At 43.3% G+C, this 17,737-nt stretch overlaps 2 protein-coding genes across 2 annotated transcripts in view; one reads left to right on the top strand and one right to left on the bottom strand.

Moving 5' to 3' along the window:
* Nucleotides 1-2,464, top strand: part of baiap2l1b (BAR/IMD domain containing adaptor protein 2 like 1b) — a 63,870-nt gene extending 61,406 nt beyond the window's left edge. Inside the window, exons 13-14 of the mRNA XM_070542716.1 lie at nt 2,097-2,143; nt 2,217-2,464. Of these exons, the coding sequence (XP_070398817.1) occupies nt 2,097-2,143; nt 2,217-2,289 (120 nt within the window). The 3' untranslated portion in view covers nt 2,290-2,464. The remainder of the gene's footprint in view (nt 1-2,096; nt 2,144-2,216) is intronic.
* Nucleotides 2,465-4,861: 2,397 nt separating this feature from the next.
* bri3 (brain protein I3) lies at nt 4,862-16,087 on the bottom strand. The gene is made up of 3 exons (XM_015945722.3): nt 15,556-16,087; nt 11,115-11,223; nt 4,862-5,588 (listed from the first exon to the last, which is right to left on the bottom strand). Exons 1-3 carry the CDS (start codon nt 15,698-15,700, stop codon nt 5,456-5,458), a joined length of 387 nt encoding a protein of 128 aa, XP_015801208.1. The 5' UTR covers nt 15,701-16,087; the 3' UTR covers nt 4,862-5,455.
* Nucleotides 16,088-17,737: the final 1,650 nt, after the last annotated feature.

The following is a 17,737-nucleotide window of genomic DNA, read 5'->3' as shown; positions in this document are numbered from 1 at the left end:
GGTGATTGCTAAAGAAGCTGGCTGTTCGCAGAGCTCTGTGTCCAAGCACATTAACAGACAGGCGAAGGGACGGAAAAAATGTGGTAGAAAAAAGTGTACAAGCTCTAGGGATAACCGCACCCTGCAGAGAATTGTGACGACAAACCCATTCAAAAATGTGGGGGAGATCCACAAAGAGTGGACTGCAGCTGGAGTCAGCGCTTCAAGAACCACCACGAGGAGACTCATGAAAGACATGGGATTCAGGTGTCGCATTCCGTGTGTCAAGCCACTCTTGAACAAGAAACAGCGCAAGAAGCGTCTCGCCTGGGCCAAGGACAAAAAGGACTGGACTGATGCTGAGTGGTCCAAAGTTATGTTTTCTGATGAAAGCAAGTTCTGCATTTCCTTTGGAAATCAAGGACCCAGAGTCTGGAGGAAGAGCGGAGAAGCACAGAATCCACGTTGCATGAGGTCCAGTGTAAAGTTTCCACCGTCAGTGATGGTGTGGGGTGCCATGTCATCTGCCGGTGTTGGCCCACTCTGTTTCCTGAGGTCCAGGGTCAATGCAGCCGTCTACCAGGAAGTTTTAGAGCGCTTCCTGCTGCTGACCAACTTTATGGGGATGCAGACTTCACCTTTCAACAGGACTTGGCACCTGCACACAGTGCCAAAACCACCAGCACCTGGTTCAAGGACCATGGTATCCCTGTCCTTGATTGGCCAGCAAACTCGCCTGACCTTAACCCCATAGAAAATCTATGGGGTATTGTGAAGCGGAGGATGCAATACGCTAGACCCAACAATGCAGAGGAGCTGAAGACGACTATCAGAGCAACCTGGGCTCTCATAACACCTGAGCAGTGCCACAGACTGATCGAGTCCATGCCACGCCGCATTACTGCAGCTATTGAGGCAAAAGGAGCCCCGACTAAGTATTGAGTGCTATACATGCACATTCTTTTCATGTTCATTCTTTTCAGTTGGCCAACATTAGAGAAACAAACATTTTTTCATTGGCCTTTAGAATATTCTAATTTTCTGAGATACCAGATTTGATGTTTTCATTGGTTGTCACCTATAAATATCAAAATTAAACGTAATAAACATCGGAAATACATTGGTCTGTGTGCATTGCATGAATATAATGTACAAGTTTCACGTTTTGAATGGAATTACTGAAATATTTTCAACCTTTTGATGATATTCTAATTTACTGGCCAGCACCTGTACATACGAGAAACCAGGCGCCAACTCAACACACGGAACAGCAGAACATAGAAAGGAGTGTGAGAAGGAAAAAAAACTGAAAACACAGCAGCGACGTGGACACACAACCATGACTAGAGATGATGGGGTCTACACATTGGATCACGCATGAGACAGTGTCATCGGCGAGGAGAGCGCGGGCAGCAGAGGGTTACACTGTCCTCTGCTGCCGTAGATAAACAGAGGAGGAAGTGATGCCGCCATTAGCGGCTAGCTCTGAGGAAGGCTACAGTGATAGTTGAAACATCGGCAAAAACAAGGTAAAAGTACCACTTTTACTGTGTTGAACAAGGAACTGTAATGCAGTTGGGTTTATATGTGTAGTGATAATAATAACGTTACATATGTTTTCTCACGCAAAGGTTGCAGCTACCTTTTTAGATTTTCCTTCCATCTAGTTCATGTTTTGTGTTTCTTTTGAAGTTTATTTTAAGTCATTACCTTTTTCTCAGGAGGAACATTTTGAGTTTTAAATGCTGCTAAAGTAGCTCTGGTGCTAGCTAACAGATTTGTCTAAAAACATGCTACAAAGGTTTTTAGTACTTGGAGCAAACCCTCCCAAGGACACGTTGATGTCCTCAGCATAAGTGCTTGTTCAACCCCTCTGGCACAAACCGACTCTTCAGGAAAAAAAAAAACCTGACTGCTTGATGCGAATTTCCAGAAGCTCCAGCTTCCACGATCTGTCTCGTCATCTGAGGAAGCAAAGTTTTCTTTTCATTCCCGCCATTCTGTCTTTTAGCAGCACAGAATACACATAGGCTTATGTAAAATGTGATGCTAAAACAGCAGTAAGAGGGTTGATTTTTGTGTTTTAAGTTTTACATAAATAGCTGTCTTCTCCACAGGAGGTGCAGTCCAACGGCGTCTCGAGACCTCCGCCTGCATACCTTGCGTAGGTCACACAATCTCTATTTACGCTTTTTTCACTCAGACACACTTAATTCTTTATTTCTGCCTCTTCACAGCGGAGGAAACCCATTCTCTACAGTCAGGCTACGTCCCACTGTGACCAACGATCGATCTGCTCCAGTCATCTGACCGTCCTCATCACGCTGTGGTCACATAGTTTAGTCTCCGTTTGTCCGGCATCTCCACCTGATCAGGATACAAACATAAAGGACCCCCTCGCTGCTACGGGGTGAGACGGCGGAACATGAATGCCGGGAGCGTTTTATTTCCTGAACAGATGTTCACATATTTATGTCTCTTTTAAACCCTTTGTGTCATGGTGAGATTACGACCACATTCTTACCTGCACTTTGAGCTACAGATGAATAAAAACTCAGAGCAAATGTCTGAATGTATTTATGCTGTTGATGTTTCTATGTGGATCTTTCCTGTGGCCATAGGACACACGTGTGAAAGACTCTTCCCCTCTAGCTCCTAATGCCTCTGCTCACTGTGATTTCCTGTTGCTGAGGACAAAGGCGGCGTGGCACGGGGGGGGGTTGTCCTCTTGTATATACACTCGTGCTGATCTTCTGTCGTCCATTGCCACCTTAAATAATGTTTGTAACGTGGACACTTGTGCCTTAACACAGAAACACGCTGTACAATACATTTTACCTGTTTAAGTCTTTATCTTGACAGTGCAATTGTTTAACTATTACAGATGGTGTATGATTTGTTTTCATCCTTCATCACAAACGGAATATAATTTGCTAAATAAAGTTTATTCATTTTGATGTTTTATGACTATTTCATTTTTACTCATTTAAAGCCATGCAGCCATTTCATCATTTTAATTCATTTTCTTGAGCGAGTATGTGCTAAAACGACCATTTACAGAGTTATTGAAATGTCGCCCTCGGTGGCCAGAATCCCGCACTTGCAACTTCAAAAATAAACGAACAGGGATCTGCTTCTGGACCTCCAGAAAAGGGACACACAACAATACAACTAGAGCAAGCTATCACTGTGTCAACCTGATGAGGAATTATAAACTCAACATTGTTTTGCTGAACAATCACACGATAATAAATCACTGTGCATTTAGTGCCAACAACAGCCTTAAGACGTGTTTAAAATGCCCAAGTCCATACTTATGTGAGCACCTGTGTGCGTACATGCACTTTTATATGTAAGGTTTCTCTATAGGCATGTCCAATAGTGAGTGTGAGGGGCCACAGATCTACCCCTCAAAGATGTGTAGGAGATGGAGGGAGCTTAAAGCCCCAGAGATCCAGAAGGTGCCCCAGAGCGTAGGGACCTGAAGAAGACGGTCACCAGAGAAGCCACAGCCCCCCTGTTGAGAGTCACAGAGGATTGCCCCAGGAGGCCACAACCAGCAGCTGGCAGAGTCCCGGGACATAACAGCAGCAAGCCCACAGGCCCGCCCGCAGCCTCCCACCCCCAAGCCGTCCGAGCCCGGAACCCAGCGACCCGGGACTCGGGGGCGACCAGCCCTGCCGGGGACTCAACAGAGCCCAGGGACTTAGATCCCACCAGGCAGCCACCGGAATCAATCAGACAGATACCAAAAATCTTAAGCCCCCCGAACACGCAGGGAGACTGAGGCACCCCACTCAGCACCAAATGTGGCAGGGGGAGGGTAGGTGAAGACATGTAGTAGCACAAGAAGTCCCAGGAGAGAAGGGGGGGGGGGGGGGGGGAGTACAGACATATACAGTGACACAGTCTCACACACCCTCCCTCATGCTCACACATGCACATATGCCCTAAGACTTACAAAAATGCACGCCAGACACCCACTCATGCTCCCCAAACACACCCTATTCACTCTGGTCCCGGTACTGCTGCACAAAAAGTACAACCATCACCGGTCACCAGTCAGCCCCTTTCTGCTGGGGGTGATGAGCAGGCACTCAACGCCGAACAAATCCCCCCCGGCCCCAACCACACAGCCACCTAGTCTGCAGTCCCGGGAAGCCGAGGGACAGTAGAGGTGTGCTAAGACCCCTAGTCTCCCTCCGCCTGCTCCAATACAGTGTTAATGCGTGTTGATGGAGTGTATTCCATGGCTGGGGGGAGCGGGCAGCGTAGGCATTGTCTGGCCTACGCCAGCTGATGCCACCACACAGCCCATACTCAAAACATCCACCTCATCACCCGCAGTATCCTGCAGGACAATATCAATGACGACCCCCCTCATCATCACTATGTGATGGAACTGATCAAAGGAGCCCAGAGAGTTTGATTTGAAGTGAAGGCAGAGGCTGTCTCAAGTGTAATATGATCCAACAAAAGATTTCTATACTGGTTAATGTACAGAGTATCTCTATTTTTCCAATTTATGAGAATAGTTTTCTTAGCGATGCATATAGTCAGAACCAGATGAACCAAAGATTGTCAAGTGTACCTTTAGTAAGAAACGAGACAAATGTAAGTAGCATTGTTTTAATTACAGTAAGTCATATACATATAAAAAAAGTCTTAATTATAAGAGCGTGCGTAGTGTTTCCTAAAGCAAGACTCCTTTATACCCCCCAACGAGAACAGATTTAAACCTCCTGCAGTGGAAGACGGTTGCAGACACATTCTGGATTGATTGTCTGGTTGGGAGGAAGGTGATTTGTCAGTAGAATAAAAATCTGGAGATTACACACGCCATTGAGGGATTTCAGCTCCTACCCCGGCTACTTTGACACAGTCAATCAGTCGATCGGTGAGGTTGTAAAGTCGAGGGCGTTTCAGATTGTATATACCTGAGGTCTGCATTGGCCCTGGAAAGCACAACCCAGCAGAATCATCAAAAATTCAGTCCAAATGTGGCCCCAAAAAAGAACTAACAAAATGCTGTCAAGCATAACGTTTTCCGTTTCAGTCCGAGCAGATCATGTCCAAAGAAATTCTCTTCATCCCAGCATGGAAGAAATAAAAGGGAACAAGTTTGCATTTCCTGCTATAAAAACCTAATTCTTAAGTGATCAGAGTGCAGCGTAGCCAAATGGGATGCTAACTCAAAGCTAGATATGAGAGGAATTGGCAAAAATAAACTTCTAATGGCATTGGAATCTGCCAAGATCCCTGAAACCTCGGAGGAAATCATGACTGACCACTAAGTGTGTGGTGAAGGCACTGGCAGCAGCTCCAAAACAACCTGTAGGTGAAAAAAAGACTCCTAACTTGCCCCAAAAAGTCATGACACAATCCGATTTGTATATAAAAATGCAGGATTACGTGTGTTTGTGTGTGTGTGTGTGAATAGGAGTAGAACTGTGAATAGAGCTGCAGTTTGGTCCCTCTAGCCGAAGGTGGCTCCACAGTTAGGACACCGTCTCTGACGCAGAGCGAAGCAGAAGAGGATGCCCAAGGGGAAGAAGAAGATGGCACATAGGATACCGAGGCAGGTGAAGTCATCCTCCAGGACGCCGACTCTGAAACACACACACACACACACTCATATAAAACATGAGCACAAGGACACCACGCTGGGGATTTTCACGGTTTTCACACAAAATCACAATAAGACGTTTTCCAGGAAACTAAAAGATGAAAGCCTACAAAACATTTGGTAAAATTAAAGGCTGAGTTTTGATTCATGTTTTTATTTGAGTCCAACAGAGAAACGGTGTAGTTCGAGCTGTTCGGGTCAACTCTCACACGATAAATACAAAGCACACTAAAGCAGACCGACGTGTGGAAATGTAACCTACTCCTAAACCGGTAAGACCCAAAAACTGGACGAACTTGCCCAACTCTTCATGGATTTGAATCTAAAGGTTTACCTTCATGAACAACTGTTTAAGGTCAAAGGTCACACAATTTTCTTCAGGATCTTCACCTAAAGAGCAGAATTCATGGTTCTATCATTTACAGCAGCTGGTCCAGGTCCTGAAGCGGCAGAGCAGCCTCACACCATCACACTACCACCACCATGCCTGACTGCTGGTATGATGCTGAAGATCTGAAACGCAGTGGTAGTTTCACACCACGGGATCCAAAATGTTCCGCGTTTGTCTCGGGCAGCAGAATCTTTCTCATAATGCTCAGAAAACATCAAGATGTCTTTTGGCAAATGTCTGTGTTGTTTTTGGTCAGCAGGAACTTCCATGATCCCATTTTTGTACCCCTGACCCAAACCTCACTCAGGTTCAGATGTTCTTCTGGGTTCTTTTGTTCTTGAAGACCTTTAGAACAAGACATGACATGCTGCTTCTTGAGATCTTTTGGCTTATTGTCTTATTTATTAAAATAAATAAAAAGTACAGGTTGTCTTTGAGTGAAATGTGTTCATAGATCTGAAATAATTGAGGGACAAAAAAAGCAAAACCGTGAAATCTGTATGGGTAAATTCATTTTTCACAGCAGGATTACTTTCTGAGAGTTCAATTAAAATCAGACACATTTCTACATCATACACAGAGCCGGATTAAATAAATGGACTACACTAGGCAGGCTGCATTTTTAGGGCCCCCCCTCCATCGATGTTATGTAATGAATTGAAATCTGAAACTTACAAAATTTACTTATAAAAGTTCATTCACATTTTACATAGCCTAGTTTTTGGTTACAAATTGGTTGTTTGTATGCCAAAATAAGTCATGTGTTGTAGGCTGTTGCCTCTGCTGAATCAGAAATTCTGTCAATTTTCTGAGTGTGAACTTATTGTTTTGCTATTTGAACATTAATAAAATTATTTGACAAATAATTAATAAAACCAGCAACACTTACCAAGGAAACCATTTAGCATTCTCTACTCCGGGATAATCTTCAGCCTTCCAGCATCACATGGCCTCAATCACAGCAGAAACACGTCTAAAGAAATGTTCCTTGGTTAAGCTTCTGTCTATGTCTCCAGATTTCCTCTGTGATGCAGAAGAATATCCAATATTTTGAGAGCGATAGTTTAGTGCAAAGTACTCATCAGTTTGGTACCACTTTGCAGGATTAGATGGGTAGCTAGTTGTTAATACCCTGTCTGGGTCTAGGGGCTCCTGTAAGACTATATTGGGCTCACTTCTGGCTGGCTGCTGTTCTTCCAGTTTGTCCTTCTGTGAAGGCGCTGATGTTGACGGCGTTGGCGCTACAGCATCTTCCGCCACATCTTCCACCGCGTCTTCGGGTTGTGTCTCCTCCGGGTCTGACTTGGGCCCGGCCTCTGGCTCTGCTGACTCGAGCATGTTCACAGCTGTCGGACGGCTGCCCGAGCAGCCCGACAGAAACTTCTGTAAAGCCCCCCGCTGTCTCTTCTTTAGTTCCTCTTCATTTAAATATTTTTCTTTTTTACGTTTTGCCGCACCTGAAAGCATCGTGAAAGTTAGCCTACTCAAAAACACCTGCTAGCTTTGTTGTGTCCCGCTCTAACTTTGACCGCTTCTCTGACGTCCTTCATTGGGTGGCGCCTTAACCCTCTGGGGTCCAGGGTGTAATTTGCCGTGAGTTTTCCTTTGTATTTCCAAAATAAAAACCATAACCACTGCCTTATGTGGTATCAATCTTTTCAGCACAACCTGGACTTTATGAATCTATACTTATTTTGTATATTTGGACATAAAGGGGTTGCATATTAGACCTTAAATCACTCAAAAACATAAAATCTGAATAGGAAAAAAGTTGTTTATTTTACTGTGAAACCAACAAACATTTATGACAAATGTTTTTTATCATTTAGACTGGTAATCTAGACTGTACATTTATAAAAAATATGACTAAATATAGCAAATAACTAATTAAAAAAAGTTATTAGCTCTCTGGGATCCAGAGTGTAAATCACCGTTTTTGACTCATTTTGGTTTTTCTTTTGTATTTTCTAATAAAAACAATAAATATTGCCTTATGGGGTATCATTAATTTCAGGACAACCTGGACTATCTGAATTTATACTTATTTTATTAATTTGGCAATAATGTACATGGATTTTGGAGTGGGGAGTGGCTCCGTCTCACGCCGAGATCTGACAGCTGCGCGGCGCCGCCCACTCCTCTTGTTGGATCTCCGAGGTGCTGGATCTCTGCCTTCATCCTCTACCTCATCATGACCCAACTCTTCTATGAGGAAGGATGGATCTGCCACATCATCATCATCATCCTCGCTATTTGCCTCAGACTCCGGCTGCGAGTCTCCGTCCACTTCCTCTGCTTCCAGTTCAAAAAACAGCTGTACTATCTGACCTGCCTGGTGGACATTTATCCTTCTCATCATCCTTTATTAAAGCCTAATAAAAGCCTACTAAACTGCAGAGACAACATATCTGTCCGGATCGCTCCAAAATACAAAGTTTACCGTCAATATCTGTCTAATTGTTTGTTGTTACTCCGTTCGCGCCACTCCTTTCCCCGCGAAGCGGCTCCTTTTTGCGCACATCTCGTTACTCGTGTGATACTTTTTATCAGCTGAATATGTGAGACGTCCACCAACAGCAAAAGGATCTCGTGTTTTTGTGGGTTTTTAATGTTCACAAGCACATTCCCGCTCACAGATTACTAAACCGCTGTTTTGACAAGTTATCAGATTGTCTAAAAATAGGTCGTTTTTTAGTTTAGTATAACTCCGCTTTTACGTTGCCTATTAACAAAATTTAAAAACTGGGGTGTAGTTTATAATCTGCTTTTTAAAGCTGAATTGAAACCGAAACTCAGGGAGGCGGAGTCTTGCTGCTACAGCGTCCCAAATCAGACCCGTTCAAAAGACGCGTATACTCGTCCGTGGACCCCAGAGGTTTAATGTGATGTAGCCAATGAAACGGTCTATGGTTAAGATAAACATTGTCACTATTTTTTAATTGATAAATATTGAAACAAATTGTAGATAGGAGTCCTAGCTACAAATTCTATCATAGGACATGTGTACATTTAATTTTTAATTTATTTATTTATAATTTTGTTCCTCTGTCTGGGCCCCATCCAGCCAATCAGGCCCTAGGCACGTGCCTACTTTGCCTTTGCGTTAATCCGGCTCTGATCATACACCGTCTGATCTGACTTCAGTTTACTCAATTGAATTAAAAACAAGCGAAGATCTGACCAACTGTCCCGTAGGAACAACCGCTAACCTCTGAGCTGCTGCAGCCTCCTGCATAATGGGTGAAAAGACTCGATGGGACTGGATTTGTTCCGGCTTTTGACTCCGTTGCAAAATTACAACAGTTAAAAAAAAATTTGAATGCGTGACTAATATGTTCTGAACAGTAAAAGCAGCTGTTCGGACACTAAGCTGCTTGTTTTGAAGGCTGAGAGTCACGGTAAACAAAATGCTAACCGCCGTCTCATGACTTCACCGATCAGCACAGCTGGACACCTTCTGGGAGGAAGTTAACCCTCTGGAGACACAGGAAGTACAAAGCTGCCTGATGTGTGTGTGTGTGTGTGTGTGTGTCATTTTTAAAGTGTCTGCAGCAGAGTAACAGCAGGTTGATGCCAGGAACAGTCACTATCGTGTCTGTGATGCAAACTCTGAATGGGGTTAAAGCTGTGTCAGCATTCTCTAAGTCTGTTTTACATCATCGGTAGAGCTGCTGTTCTCTCAGGAAGTGGGAGTTCCAGAGGGATCTGTAGGGAATATCCTTCCAGAAGTTGTTTCACTGGCTAATGGAGGAAGTCACTGTCTTTATTATCTGCGCAGCAACAAACGGTTTCAAATGATTAGAAGCCTGAGTCCACCAATTTTCTCATTATGGAGTCAAATTATAGTAAATAAAGAAAGTCAACTTCCAGTTAACGCAACAATTGTCATTGTGACCACAAACAAATGAGGATAAAAACCAAATTAGTTCTACAAGTTCTACAAAAGAGAAAGGGCGAAACTCAGAGAAGGAAGCTTATCTGAGTTCACGTCAACCGTTTCCTCCTGCAGCCACCTTTGGCTCCGTCACATGTCTGAACTCAGCTGACTGACAGATGTCGATTTACCGCAGTAAAACGTTCCAAAATGAAAGTCTGACAGCTCCGCTTATCTGTACAGATCGCCTACGCGTAGGTGAAAAACGAACAACAAACACGACTAATGGGCCAAAACAGATCACGCTGACCAGGAATTCTGAGGCGCAAGACACTCGTGATCTTTGTGTATAAACAGTAAGCTTTTTGGCTAATTAGCCTTCACATTTTTCCAATGTAAGGTGTTTGTGTGCAGAGGTGGAAAGTAACGAATTACATTTACTCACGTTACTGTAATTGAGTAGTTTTGTATATTTATACTTTTTAAGTTGTTTTTAAAAGCTGTACTTTTACTTTTACTCAAGTAAGTTTTTAAAAAAGAATTGTAATTCGTTACATTTAAAATCATATCCGTTACCGAGTAAAAATAAATTATAGGCTTAATAAATTAAAAATATTGCGTGTAGCAGCGTCGGAACAGAAAGAGACACCTGCATGAGCGCTGCGTCTAACCCGTGGGGGGTGTGGGTGTGTACACTTTTACTCTAAAACATCAGTTCAGTCCCTGTGATCCACTCGCTGTTTCCCTCCTCTCTCCCTCCTCTTCTGTGGGTTGGAACGTGAACCTTTGCGCACCGGTGTGACGTCATCACAATTCCACTCGGTTCGGTAGCCAGACTCGGTTCCGTGTTTGAAATGTGTTTCCCTACCGCTCCGCACGGCAGCGGCAAAATTACATTTAGCGCTCATAACAAACGGATTGTCAGCGCTCTGCTCATAAAACAGAAGACCTGCAGGCCTCTGTGAGTTAAAGCATCCTGATACTGTTCAGGTGTAAACATTGTGCTCCATCCCTGTGTTTGAACTCAGAAGATGCTTCTTGATGCCACAGATGTGTGATGATTTAGCTTGTTTCTTTATTTTACTCCAGAATAAGAGATTAAATTATTACTAAAGCAGTTCAGTGTAGTTAAATTAGTCATTCAAAAGATTCTAACATGCTGCAGTGTGTGTGTGTGTGTGTGTGTGTGTGTGTGTGTGTGTGTGTGTGTGTGTGTGTGTGTGTGTGTGTGTGTACGTGATCACCTGCAGGCAGGGCAGCCTCCCACCACTACTACAGACGGCTGGATGATGGTGTACGACCCCGCGTAGGGCTGCTGGGTAGCAGGAGGTCCCATCTGGGCTGGCGGGAATCCTACAGGTTAGAAAAAATAAACAAACGAGAGGTTTTAATTAGAGCTGCGCAGGTAATCAAATTTATAATTTGGTGTTTGCTCCAAATAATCACAAAAGATTTTTTAATGCTCATATTTTGTCTCACCTTTCAAATCATGTTCACTTCCTCCCATGCTTAAGGCTAAACTCACATGAATCCTACTTTAAAAGGTCAGTGTAACATGGCAGAATGAAGGTAAAACACACCGACTTGTGGGTGAACTCCTTAGCCCTGAACCACCGCAGAACACCTGATCAATTGAAATAATGAGTGAATGAGAGCTGAAAGCATCTGGCCAAAAAGGAGAGATAAAATTTGTGCTGATGGTCCTTAAAAATCCTGGTTTTCACTTCACATACATCTGACTTCCTGCTTGGCCAACTGGGTTGCAGTAGTAACTCTTCTCTGTTTTAATAGCAGCACCATCGGTCCAGATTCTTTTCTTGCGTCTCATCAATAAGTGGAAAATTCATATTAATATTTGGGGCAGGGAGTCTAATGGGTCCTCATCCTGGAAGATGGATGACAAGCTAACTAAAGTCACAGCCATTTTATTGTCCGTGTCTGGTTTGATGATGTCATTTTGGTCTTTGGTGAGACGGGCAGATGCAGTCCTTTACATCTTTTCACACAAAACATAAAATAACTTTTGTCACCTGTCAGAAATAAGCGCTTTCTTGGCATCAAAATGTGTTTTAAAAATTTACGTGCATCATAAGTGAAATCCATGGCATGTATCAAACGGGATCAGAAACTAAATTATCGCCTCAGATGCCCATTCAAATTTTTTTGGCCTTTGGGAACCCTGAGACCAGATGGGTCTTTGAGATGATTTCTAAACGTTTCAAAACGTTTGATTCTTGTTGTAACCAGACATAACGTTAATTCTAGGTTAATGAAAGTAACTTTAATATCATAATTTATTTTCTCCTAAGTTAATTTTCCACTGAACAGCAACTCTGCCACCTGCTGACCTAAATGTGTAACTGTCTCCTTAAAATGTGAACTCTGGATATTTTAGGCTTCACAGAATCAGAGAACGTGTGATTTGACCTTGCGAGCATTTCACTGAAAACCAATATTAATACAAGTTGGTGAAAGCAGAGTGGTCATCGGGGGCAGTTCCTAGGGAGTGGCAGACCGGGGTGGTGGTCCCCATCTTTAAGAAGGGTGACCTGAGGGTGTGTTCCAACTATAGGGGGATCGCACTCCTCAGCCTCCCTGGAAAGGTCTACTCCAAGTTACTGGAGAGGAGGGTCCGATCGATAGTTGAATCTCAGATTGAGGAGGAGCAATGTGGTTTTCGTCCTGGACGTGGAACTGTGGAACAGCTCTATACCCTTGCAAGGGTGATGGAGGGGGCATGGGAGTTTGCCCAACCAACCCACATGTGTTTTGTGGATTTGGAGAAGGCTTATGACTGTGTCCCCAGGGGCACCCTGTGGGGGACGCTCCAGGAGTATGGGGTGGGTGGCTTTCTGTTAAGGGCCATTCAGTCCCTTTACCAGAGGAGCGTGAGTTTGGTCCGCATAGCCGGTAGTAAGTCGGACCCGTTCCTGGTGAGGGCTGGACTCTGCCAGCGCTGCCGTTTGTCACCGGTTCTGTTCCTTTATGGACAGAACTTCTAGGCGCAGCCGTGGTGTGGAGTGTGTCGAGTTTGGTGGCAGGAGAATCTCGTCTCTGCTTTTTGCGGATGATGTGGTCCTCCTAGCTTAATCCAGCTCTGACCTTCAGCTCTTGCTGGGCAGGTTCGCGGCCGAGTGTGAAGCGGCTGAGATGAGGATCAGCACCTCCAAATCGGAGACCATGGTTCTCGACCGGAAAAGGGTGGCTTGCCAACTCCGGGTCGGGGGAGAGGTCCTACCTCAAGTGGAGGAGTTTAAGTATCTCGGGGTCTTGTTCACGAGTGAGAGTAGGAGGGATCGGGAGATCGACAGGAGGATTGGTTCGGCGTCTGCAGTGATGCGGACGCTGAGCCGATCTGTCGTGGTGAAGAGGGAGCTGAGCCAGAAAGCCAGGCTCTCGATTTAAAGGTCGATCTACGTCCCAATCCTCACCTATGGTCATGAGCTTTGGGTAATGACAGAAAGAACGAGATCGCGGATACAAGCGGCCGAAATGAGTTTCCTCCGTAGGGTGGCCGGGCTCAGCCTTAGAGATAGGGTGAGGAGCTCGGACATTCGGGAGAGACTCGGAGTAGAACCACTGCTCCTCCGGATTGAAAGGAGTCAGTTGAGGTGGTTTGGGCATCTGGTCAGGATGCCTCCTGGACGTCTCCCCGGGGAGGTGTTTCGGGTATGTCCTGCCGGCAGGACGCCCCCGGGTCGACCCAGGACACGTTGGAGAGGTTACATCTCCAATCTGATCCGGGAACGCCTTGGGGTCCTGCCGGAGGAGCTGGTGGAGATGGCCGGGGAGAGGACGGTCTGGAGCTCCCTAGTTGGGATGCTGCCCCCGCGACCCGGATAAGCGGAGGAAGACGATGACGAAAGCAGCGCTTTCTTTCCATGGCAGCACCATCGAAATGCACAAACCCCTGAAACAAGGAGCTGTGATGAAGTAAATATGATGTTTGCTATATTTAATAGGGATGTAAGAAAATATCGATATGGCAATATATCATGACTTTTTTTCCTGCGATATTATATTAATATTGAAAAGCCATGTATCGAATTTTTGGAACACTGACCGCTACTGGAGATCCTTCCTGCCAACAGCCATTGTAATATACAATAACTCTTTGATGACTTGATTATTATTATTATTCTGAGCTACTACAGCAATCAATTTCCCTCTGGGATTAATAAACTACTTTTGAATTGAATTGAATAATTTTCATGCAAACGTTTGTGTATTTTTTTAAATTTTGGTGCAATTTAAACACAGACTGCTAGCTGGCAGCAGTGTGCAATGGGTTTTGTTTCCACCACTGAAAATTGTAAATCCCTCTACTATTGTTCAGATACCTCATATTAAACCTGTTACGTATCAGTTTGGACTGTTAATTGAATTTTCCTACAATAAATTCAGTCTAATAAATTACTAATATCGTCTGACTGAAAGTATTTATTGTGATATGTTGTATCGTCTCCACTGTATTGCGATACATATCATATTGCCGGAATTTCACCAATACACATCCCTAATATTTAATAACATGTTTGGAGTTGTAATAAGTAGGTGCATTTTCTTCTTTCTGTGTGTAATATTAAAGTCAATTAAAAGTAAACCTAATGTTTAGTTAATTTCAAATTCATTTGTTTTAGAAACTGAATTTTTAGCTCAGGGTGGCATTCACGGGTGGACAGGCATCGAATAAATTAAATTATCCCCCCCCAAAAAAATGACACTGATCGCAACACATTACTTCCCTCTTTTATTTTGTGATGCCAAACTGCAGAGTTCCTGTTTACTTTAGGCCAAAGAGGAGGAAAATAGTCAATGTGTTACTCTTATTGAACACTTGCTATTTCGATACTGACCTAAAAACTTGTGATTATGATGTAATCTCTAAATAATGAGCCCTGGTGTTATTACTGTTCTGGTTCTGAGTGGCCCTGGAGTCACATGTAATTTCATTTAGAGTCTAAAGTCGAAATTCATTGTTTTACTAAGTAGTTTATGTGTATTTGTATTTATACTGATTAGAACACATTAATATTCTATCATTTTAGGCATTAATCTGGATAATAAACACTCATCAGAACCAGAGACTCCCAAACTCATCTCTGTGACTCATTGATTTCCCTGTTATCTGTGCCGCTCTGATAAGACAGGTAGGTAACTTTGGCCAGACTTACTAGGAAAGCAGATAACTCACTGGTCTTTCTGAGCTGGTTTGATGTTCTGCAAGGGGAGAGCCAGCAAACAGGAAATGTCTGTGCAATTACAAGAATTTAAGACGTGACTTCCGGTAAAAAACACAATCACGGTCAGGTGATTGTTTGCCTCACATGAAGCAGACTTAAAAAACTACGACACGTATTTTTTATCTTCTCGTAATAAACAATAGTCAGTGTTTTGTTTGAGCTTTGTGTCTAGTAAAACCCAACTTCAACAACACGTTTGTTTTAGTTTAGTCTTTTAAAACTACAGCGCGCGACACTTTTAAGAGCGTTACAATGAAAACTATCACTTTTAAAGCTTTAATTATCAACTTGACTCAATATTTTACAATTACGTTGAGCTAAAATTAATTATTTTGAAGAATTTTTGTGACATGAGTCAAAAACGTGCAAGAGTGGGAGCCCACGTCCCAGGTTAGTTAACTTTGAGTGACGTTTGAGTGCTGTCGGAAAAGGGGCTACTTGCCTTGGCCTCCATGGTACTGGTAGGGTGGCGGTGCCGCGGGGGGGATCGCCCCGTATCCGTGCAGCTGAGGACCGTACTCACTGGCCCCTGGAACGGCGTTATAGGCGGGAGGACCGTCCTGGAGAAGAGGTTTGTTGTCCACCATCTCGCTCCGAGTTACGTGTCTTCAATTCGTCCGGTTTATTTATTTTGTCTTGGCCAGTAAATTTAATGGGTAAAAACAATAACCCAGCGCGCGACTTAACTTTGTGTGATGCTAACTGACAAGCAAAAGCGGAAAAAAGCAACAGAAAATGCGCTGCGCAAAAATGAAAGTTCGTCCATGCGCCAACTTTGTCCCAGTCGACCCAACAACAACCCCCAAATCTTCACCCAACGGCCGCAGTTACCACAGGAATGATGCAAGTTGGTGCGCTAAAGGCTAGCTGAACCCCATTTCTGTGACTGAAGTGGGTCCGTTGTGTCAGAACAACATCACAGCGGCTCCTTCAGCTGGAAGTCACAGACGCTTTTCCTTTCTGTCCGGATTGTCACAAGAGATGAATCATGTGATGCGCTGCTGAAGCGCCTCTGCGCGCTGGAAAGGCTTCTTAAAGGGCCAGCACACTTAAAAACAAAAGGCGACGCACTGCAGGGCCTGAGTGAGTGTGTGCCTGCGCGCGCGCGCGCCTGCTACAGCTTCACCACAGAAAGGTCAACACCTCCCTATTTTTAATAATAGGCTCAATCATAACGAACTCAACTGGCTCACTGTCCAAAAATCCTAAACCCTGGCCTTTTGGGTGCCCTTAAGATCCTTTGTGTGAAAATGTCACCTGAGGTAAATTTCTACTTGTTTATAGTCTTTGGAAAAACTCCAGTTTAGAAAATAGAGTTTAATGATGCATTTCATTTATGTTTGGATGTTGAGTTTTCCTAAATCAAACGGCACACCAGTCCGTCTCTGAATTCCTAGGGATTCTCAACCAGGTCTGACCTCCAAACCCATTACACCCACCTCCAGTATGAGTGGTGATCTAGTCACATCTGTCATCTTCTATTAATAATCACCACTGTTAGTGAACATATTGCTGAGGTGTATAAATTCAAATAATAATAATAATTATTATTATTATATTATTGTTTTGTTGTAAATATTTATATGTATTTAATATATTTGTTAAATTATGTTTTTTATATGTTAATTCGATTTATAGGTAAGTTTTTAAAGAGACAATGTGTAGCTTTTACCATTCATTTCTGGAAACATCCATCAAAACGTTGTTGAAAATGAATGAATGACATGATGCCCAGTTTTTTAAAAATATTGGCAGCTTCGTGACATAACCATAAAAAATCAGGTGTAAAATACATGGGGGCAGGTCTAGGTCTCTGGGTGATGCTAAATTAGATGCCATGTTTCCTTATTCGGGAGCCCATGAGGAAAAAAGGCATTTACTGATTTGTAACAAATGTTACAAAACTTTCATCATTCATAAATGTTGTTTTACATGTTTACCTCTTCGCTTGTTGCCGGTGATGAAAGGGAGTCTGATGTGCCTTATTTTGCTGAAGTTTTCACTTCCCCAGGCCTTTTTGACCCTGGTGGGCATCCCTTGGTAAAGTCTTACTCATACACAAAAATACTGCTTGCTTGCAACGACTTGGGTATCTACTGCCCCCTATTGCTGGAGAAAATACACAGTCACTTTAAGTTTAATTTTATAAAGTGTGTTGTTTGCGTTTCCTGGTTTTGATTGTTTCAGTTTAGACACTCTTCTCAGCTGAAAAAGTGAAGTGAAATTATTTTGATATTCATAATGGAAAAATGGTTTAATGATACTGTAAATTCCTCTTGTTCCATTGTGTGTGTGTGTGTGTGTGTGTGTGTGTGTGTGTGTGTGTGTGTGTGTGTGTGTGTGTGTGTGTGTGTGTGTGTGTGTGTGTGTGTGTGTGTGTGTGTGTTAGTTCCCATATGGAAACTATTTCAGCTAACAGGAAACATAATTTAAAAGGAAGACAAACATGAAACGCCTAAAACATTTTGGATCATTTGAACAAAATGCAGATAATAAAATAGATATTTCCTTTTAGTAATTATGTTTTTTTGCAGCACTGAGCTAAACATTTTGTCTGCATCAGCTGTAAAAGATTGTACAGTTTGATGCAGCAGACAAATTTATCTCATGTTTTTTCTGGGGTC

The sequence above is a fragment of the Nothobranchius furzeri genome, chromosome 12, assembly GCF_043380555.1.
Source record: "Nothobranchius furzeri strain GRZ-AD chromosome 12, NfurGRZ-RIMD1, whole genome shotgun sequence".
In the NCBI taxonomy this organism is placed as follows: domain Eukaryota; kingdom Metazoa; phylum Chordata; class Actinopteri; order Cyprinodontiformes; family Nothobranchiidae; genus Nothobranchius; species Nothobranchius furzeri.
This window is presented reverse-complemented; position numbering and strand designations above follow the sequence as displayed.

Excerpts from the sequence above, each read along its gene's own strand:
- bri3 (XM_015945722.3), bottom strand. The coding sequence starts at position 15,700 with ATGGTGGACAACAAACCTCTTCTCCAGGACGGTCCTCCCGCCTATAAC. Across the intron at positions 11,224-15,555 it reads CCAGTACCATGGAGGCCAAG|GATTCCCGCCAGCCCAGATG; the intron begins GCAAGTAGCCCC and ends TCTAACCTGTAG. Across the intron at positions 5,589-11,114 it reads GGAGGCTGCCCTGCCTGCAG|AGTCGGCGTCCTGGAGGATG; the intron begins GTGATCACGTAC and ends TGTGTGTTTCAG.